Genomic DNA, 7,705 nt, shown 5'->3' on the forward strand with positions numbered 1-7,705 from the left:
TTCACTAAATACAAATGTGATTGGTTAAAGAAGAAATATTTTAGGCTTTAACCAATCGTACTTGTGCATTTTTTAAAAATTTTTCTATCACTTTGTAGTAAGTAATTTCGTGTTGATGCTGTTGATCAAATATTACCTATTTATCTTTTTTCAAGTCCAAAAAATGCAGTGCAATCAAAAAACCAACTTATTGATGTAGGAAAACAATTTTACTCTAAATCATAAATGATTGGTTAAAAAACAGTTTAAACCAATCACTCTTTATTAAAATAACAATTGCGACAGTTGCAACAAACCTTTCGCAAAAATATACAAAAATGTTTCAAATAAGATGAAGAATGTTTTTAAATAACCAATCAATTTTGTAGAAAGTTTAGAGCAATTGCATCAGTTGCTCAAATCGCTCAAAATTTACAAAATTCTGATATGCCACCTGATATCAATAATATATTATGTAACTAGGTGTCCGAAAAGTGAAGCTGCTTTTTGCCCTTTTTACAAATGGCGGATTAAATTTGTAAACAAATGTTTTTAACTTTTCTTTTCTTAAATAAATATTTTAAATTTAAATACTATTTATGTAAAAGTGTTAAGCGGAAATTATAATACTTGTAAAATAATAATTTATGGTTCCTTAATTTATTTTCGATTAAAAAAGGATTCAAGTTTTGAATAGAAAAGTAAAACGACAGACGCTTTTAGAACATTTTTATGAATTAAGATACTTTTTAATAAACATAGGTTCATAAAAAAATGTTTTTTAAGTATTTTATAATTATTAAAACTTGTTTTTGAATTATTTTGAATTTATTGGGAACTTTTGACTTGCATTTTTAACTTTTATTCCACACTTCGACTTCAGCTTTCATTCTTTTTACAAATGGCAGACTATTGTTATAAACAAAATAAAGTGGCTTAATTTTTTGTCCAATAAAATCCCGCAAGTTAAGCATCTAGTTTATATAAAATATCTTTGCCTGATATACGTACTTCGTTCGTAATTTTTATCGTTGGACTTTGTTAGTAAATTAGAGTTTTGAAACAAAGATGATTTTTTTAGTCTCAAATGCAATTAAGACTAGATATTTGTCAAATATTCGCAAATATAAAAATCAGTTAACTGAATAGTTGAAAATTTTAAATAACAAGTGTCCAGTGCAGCCATATAGACAATGGTGTTATATTTTAATATCATAAGTTAATGGTGTTATATTTTCCAGCTAGAAAATAATATAAACTGATCTTGTTTTATATACTTTATTTTATATATTTTTACTTATCCTGTACACTTTATTTGTCCTAAAACTGAAACAAATAAAAAACAATTCTCTTTTACAAAAAAAGTTAATTCTGCAAAGCATGCCAGAATCCAACCTAAAATTAACTTTAAAAAAGACAAAGTTTTTATAGAGTGCCTTTTGAACTTTCTGTAGATTCTAAATTTTTTCTGTAGATAATAAATATTTGAGTGATTAGATTTTAACTCAGTTAATATTCCTTTATATAAAGACTCAAACTCTTTATATGATGTTTCAACATATCTAACCCATGGTAAACTTTTAACCGCTGGCAAAGACGATGCAATTTTGTTAGATATGGTAAACAAAGTATTTCGTCCTAATTCTATATTTGTTTTTCCTATATCTATTAATACAAAAAGATCATTTAAAATTGAATGGCTCAGCCGCTTGTTTGGTTAGCTTTTCTAGCAAAGAAGATGGAGCTTACTGTTTTCCTTGTACTTTGCTAGATGCTAGTATTCCAAATAAGTTATAAATACTAAATTTAGTTTTCAAGTCTCCATCAAGAATGAGGTAATGTTGTTCATAATTTTAAAAAACATGAGAAAAGTTGTGTTTTACATAAAAGGTGTATGCTTTCATTTAATGCATTACGTTCACTTTACAACTCCAAATGTAATGTTGTGGAGGTTGATTTTAATAATTCTCGTTTAAAACTTTTTTCTGATAACTGAAAAAAATAAGCTCCAATAATTAAAACAATAATATTTCTTGGCAGAAATGATCAAGTATTTCGCGGACATTATGATGATACCAAATATCATCCTGGTATTGGGGAATCTTCTACAAAAAAGGTTGGAAGAGGTAACTTCATAGAGCTTTTAAAATTTCGTATTGATGATGTTGATCAAATATTAGCGAATCATCTTTTTTCAAGTTCAAAAAATGCAATGCAATCAAAAAACCAATTTATTGATGTGGGAAAATAATTGGTAGTTTTAATAAAAAATGTCATAGTAGTTTTAATAAAAATAAAAAGGTAGTTTTAATAAAAAATGTTAAACATTCAATTATTTTTTCAATTCTTTGTGATGAAGCAGTTGACTGTTCAAATACTGAACAAATGTTACTTGTTTTAAGATATATCAATTCAAATAATGAGATTTGCAAGAAATTCTTAAGATTTATTGATTGCAAGACTGGTATATCTGGTCTTAGTCTATCTCTAAATTTACTTAATACACTTCAAGAGACTTTTTGGACTTGATATTCAAAATTTTAGAGGCCAAGGGTACGATGGTGCAGGATTTATGGCAGGTGAATATAAAGTTGTTGCTTCTTGAATAAAAGCTCTTAAACATAATGCCTTTTTTGTTCATTGTAACACTTCAAACTAAATCTTTTAACATATCCGAGCAGTGCTTTGAAACAACTAATCTAAAAAATCTGTTATTAGAAATATAAAAAAAATGATATACATCACACTGAAAAGTACGCAATTCACCAAGTTGACATCAAACTGAAAAGTACACTATTGGTTTTAATTTGGCTTTTGGTTTTAGTCTTGATATCCAAGAAGTGAGACCTAGATTGTGTAATTTCCAGGTTTACCGGGACAATTATCCAACAAATAAAGTTTGCAACTATTTTAAACATAGCATTACTTCTCCATTAATTGAACATCTTGTTAATGAGCTAGATATTATGTTTCCAGAAAATGACGTATGTTTGTCTATAAAATGACGTATGTTTGTCTATAAAATGACGTGTGTTTGTCTATAAAATGACGTATGTTTGTCTAGAAAATGACATATGTTTGTCTATAAAATGACGTATGTTTGTCTATAAAATGACGTATGTTTGTCTATAAAATGACGTATGTTTGTCTATAAAATGACGTATGTTTGTCTATAAAATGACGTATGTTTGTCTATAAAATGACGTATGTTTGTCTATAAAATGACGTATGTTTGTCTATAAAATGACGTATATTTGTCTATAAAATGACGTATGTTTGTCTATAAAGGTTTAGCAGCAGTTCCTTCAACTGTACTGTCCAGAATACATGTTAAGAAACCATGGAAATCTGATTTTTATGAATTTTTAAATTTCTATTTATTTGATATGCCTCATTTTACTTTAATACATGCTGAGTTTATTATAGTTTACTTCAATACATGCGGAATTTATGGGAATTATTTTTGAAAAACCAGTCAAATATTCCTTAAACTGGTATTTTAAAGGCCATTGACATGAGAGGTTTTCCAAATATAAGAAAGCATTTATTTATATATTAGGAAAAAATTCCAATAACAACTTGCGAATGTGAAAGAAGTATTTCAGTTATATATACATATATATATATATATATATATATATATATATATATATATATATATATATATATATATATATATATATATATATATATATGTATATATATATATATTTATTTTATATTAATTGAATTTCAATAAAAAGTATAACAAAAAATAATTCCTATCAAGAAAAAAAAAGAATCCAGAAATGGAGGGTTAACCTTAGATAAGATTACTAATATTTTACATAAACTGCTATCAAGAAAATGGTAGAATCTAGAAATGGGCTAAACTTTATGATTATAATATTACTTAATTAACTATTACTTTATATTAATAAATAAACTAATATTTCTTTACATTACATGCCTATCAAGAAAAGGTTCAGGTATCAAGAAAAGGTTACGTGCATATCAAGAAAAGGTTAGCTCTTCAAAAATGGAGGGCTAACCTTATGCAACATTACTTCACATTACGTGCCTCTCAAGAAAAGGAAAGAATCCAGAAAAGGAGGGCTAATGCTAAGGCAAAATGGTAGTATACAGATGAAGTGAAAAGTCCTATGGCTTACCTTCTCGTTGGTGCACTTTGTTAAGTAAATTAGGCTTAAAATTGCATGTCTAATTTATGAACGAAATAGCCAAGGCAGCGTTTGTGAAAATTTCTATTAAAAATAGATACTGCAAAAGCAATACAAAACAAATTTAGTTATTATTTAATGACATAAACTGAGGCGTCACTCCTAGAAAAAAAAGCCGCCTGGGGCATGTCCGCCAAACCCTTGCTACGCCTTTTTCTGTCCCTCCACTTATTAAATTGACTATACTTAAACCTTAGGGAGGTTGGAGGGGGTTTTATGAAAAAAATTTCCCATCACTCATTTAAAATGCTAGATCTACCCTTGGCATTAAACATAAAAATTTAAAAGTTTTTTAATCGCCCAATAGCTGAAAATATCTCCCACAAGAGAAAGTGGTTACAGGCAGGGCCATCTTATCCATTAGGCACTATAGGCACTGTGCCTAGAGCCTAGGAGTCTACAGGGGCCTACAAAAGAAATAAAAAAAAAGAAATTTTTTCATTTCATTAATAAAACAATCATACAGATGCAGCATAATATTCATAATTGATAAAAATGTTTATAATCAAACAGTATAATTAGATGGCATTAACTTTTCGACTTTTGGTATTTGCAAAATCAACTATAAACTTCTTCAAATGTCATCTCCCGCATTACTTCATTTTCAATTGATAGCAGTGCCAGGGAGGATAGTCGGGCTTGTCCTATAGTTGAACGCAGATAGTTTTTTATCAGTTTTAATTTTGAAAAAGAACGTTCACCTTCTGAATTCGTGCCTAATATAGAGAGATAAATCCTGAAAGGGATGTGAACATTTGGAAAACTTGCAACTAGTTTATTGTCTATTTTCAGCTTAATCTTATCAGACACCGATTTACTAAACATTTCAGAAAACAGCATAAACTCATCGGTAAATTCGTCTTCGAGGTCTGATGGATACAACTGAATTAGTGCCTTGGTTTTAGCCATTACTTCCTCACTCGACAAAGATCTGTTGTTAAGAAGAAAGTTAAACCTTTCGTACAATACTTAATAAGCTGCTCTGCGTTTTTCCATCTCATTATTAAGTCTGTCTATGATAACGTAATACTGTTGAATACGGAAATTATCACTGGCACTAATATTTAAACTGGGATTACTTGTATAAATAACTTCGTCATCAAATCGCTTCCGTATTCGCATGCGTTATGTAGCTTCTTTGTAATCAGATTCTGTGAGATCTTTTGCCTGGCCTTCGAATGTTTCAAACTTACTACGTGTATCATAAAAATACTGTATGAGACCATCGTACAGTTTAATGATGGTGCACAGCTCAATACCCGGCTCCTGTAAGGCTTTATTGACAATATTCATCTTTTGAAGTAAATCTTTCCAAATCACACACATTAACGCAGTTTCAAAGTAGTGTAAATGTTTAACCAGTGATTTCGCTTCATGAACAGCTGCTGGTGGTTGATGTTTGCTGTTAGTGACTTCACATAATGCTTGACGAATTTGTAAGTAATTTGCATAGAAAGCTTTTGTGGAATCACTTCTAGAGGACCACCTAGTTTCTGATAAGCTTTGTAAAACAAATACGTTTTCTTTAAGAAGTTCTTTAAGAGTTGACCATCTCTTCGTTGAAGCTGAGAAAAATTATAAACTGACTGTATGACACCAAAATAATTTACATCTGCTGAACAACACTCCACGGCAGCTGAACCAACTAAGTTTAGGCTGTGGGCAGCACATGAAACCCATTCTGCTAAATGAATAATCTCTCTGAATCAAGCTTGCACACCAGAATATATTCCATTCATATTGCTGGCATTATAATAAGATTGTGATCGGCAATTTTTAATGTCTATTCCATGAAACTGAAGAATACCAACCACCAGATTAAATAAGTATTCTCCATCATGGTGTTCAATTGGAATAAATTGAAGAAATCGCTCTACTACATTTCTGTTTTTGAGTACATAGCGAATAACAAGTGTGAGCTGATCTACATGACTAATATCAGGGGTTGAATCGATGCTATTTCCATAATATTTAGCATCCTTGATTTCAGAAATTATTTGCTTCAAAACTTTGCCTCCTAATATATTAATGAATTCATCGCATATGTTTGCTGAAAGATATGATACATTTTCCTTTCCTGGATTTCCATATCTTTGAATGTGTTCTCTTAGAAATGGATCAAATTCAGCTAACAGATCAATACAACCAAGATAATTTCCATTGTTAGGAGAGTTATGCAATTAATTGTCACCACGAAAAGCTAATCCCCTTTCAGCAAGAAACTTTATCACTACAACAACCCTCTTCAAGACTTCAGTCCAGTATTTGCAAGACTTCTCATTTTCCTTCTGAAGTTCAAAATCAATTCGAGTAGACTTTTTGTATTGCATTATCATCGACACGGCAGCAAAATGATCTTTTGATTTTTCATGTGGGGTTATCCTAGCAATAACATTTTTCCAATCATCAAAACCAGTTATAAATTGATTCCTTGGTGCATTTTTAGTACCAGCACTGCCGGTTTTGCAACCAAATATCTTGCAAATATAAGGAAACACTTTACCAGTTGTGGGCGAATATATGAGCCAATCCCTGCTGACAATTTCTCCATTTACAAGTTTTCTTATAAAATATTCCTTGCGTACATATCTAATCTTTTTACCAAATTGTCTACCTTTTAAGCTTAAATCAGATTTCAAATTCTGTGATAGGATATTCTCTGCACAATAAGCTATGAGATCAGCATTTATTTCTCATTTAGCAGGATCATTTGAAATAGATTCCTTACTATTCCTTATTCCCAATCCTAAATTTGCTACTGTTGGTTCCGCATCTGCTTGAATAACTGGTTCACTTGTAAAACTCATTGCACAACCGCATTGTTCCACAGTCTCAGTCAGCATTGGTTCTTGCTCTGGTATTACTATTCCTGGACTTGTTGAAGAAACGAAAGAGTTTATTGAAGTGTCATTGCCAGAAGTAGCATCTACTTTATTAACATATTTTAGCAAAGAACTTTTCATTTTTTTAATGCATCCTTTTTCCTTTGCTTTTTCTGCCGTTTAATATAGCCAGACTCGTGCTTTCTCTTGTACCCATCGCCATCGGACATGACTTGAATTTCTGAAAATCATAATAAATATTCAGTATAGAATAGACATAAAACATAAAAATAAAATAAAATATGTTAACTCATTTAAAGAGGGGGAAAACATTTAAATATATTCCATAAAACATTACATTTAACAAAACTTATTAATAACACTGATCAACAAATAAAATTTTATTGTGCATATCTTGTTAACTAGGTGGTTTTTTAAAACAAATTAAATATGCTGATTTCAAATATGCAAACCATTTTTCACCATCACGTCAAATTGTAAAGATATTTGGGTTCAAATCTTTAGTATTTAAGGTGAAGTCCCTAATATTGTCGAAAAAAAAGTTATTCAAAGGTATGTCAACCTGGGTCTCAAAAGAAGCGTATTTTCATAGAGATTTTAGAAAACATAAATATTTTTCCTTCAAATTTATTGACAAAAAAAATATGTAAAAAAATGCCAAAG

The 7,705-nt window shown here is 29.8% G+C and overlaps 1 protein-coding gene across 1 annotated transcript; it reads right to left on the reverse strand.

Moving 5' to 3' along the window:
* Window positions 1-5,324: 5,324 nt before the first annotated feature.
* On the reverse strand, window positions 5,325-7,162 carry LOC136075971 (uncharacterized). The gene is made up of 4 exons (XM_065789424.1): window positions 6,928-7,162; window positions 6,391-6,870; window positions 5,920-6,327; window positions 5,325-5,764 (listed from the first exon to the last, which is right to left on the reverse strand). The coding sequence occupies exons 1-4, from the start codon at window positions 7,160-7,162 to the stop codon at window positions 5,325-5,327; spliced, it is 1,563 nt and encodes a 520-aa protein (XP_065645496.1).
* Between the last annotated feature and the right edge of the window lie 543 nt (window positions 7,163-7,705).

Source organism: Hydra vulgaris, chromosome 02 (genome assembly GCF_038396675.1).
Source record: "Hydra vulgaris chromosome 02, alternate assembly HydraT2T_AEP".
Lineage (NCBI taxonomy): Eukaryota > Metazoa > Cnidaria > Hydrozoa > Anthoathecata > Hydridae > Hydra > Hydra vulgaris.

What these genes read in the sequence shown, in the direction of transcription:
- LOC136075971 (XM_065789424.1), bottom strand. Translation starts at nt 7,162, where the DNA reads ATGAAAAGTTCTTTGCTAAAATATGTTAATAAAGTAGATGCTACTTCT. An exon ending in AGGATTGGGAATAAGGAATA is followed by an intron (nt 6,871 to 6,927) that starts GTAAGGAATCTA and finishes CTGATCTCATAG; the next exon opens with CTTATTGTGCAGAGAATATC. An exon ending in TATGAATGGAATATATTCTG is followed by an intron (nt 5,765 to 5,919) that starts GTGTGCAAGCTT and finishes AATTTTTCTCAG; the next exon opens with CTTCAACGAAGAGATGGTCA.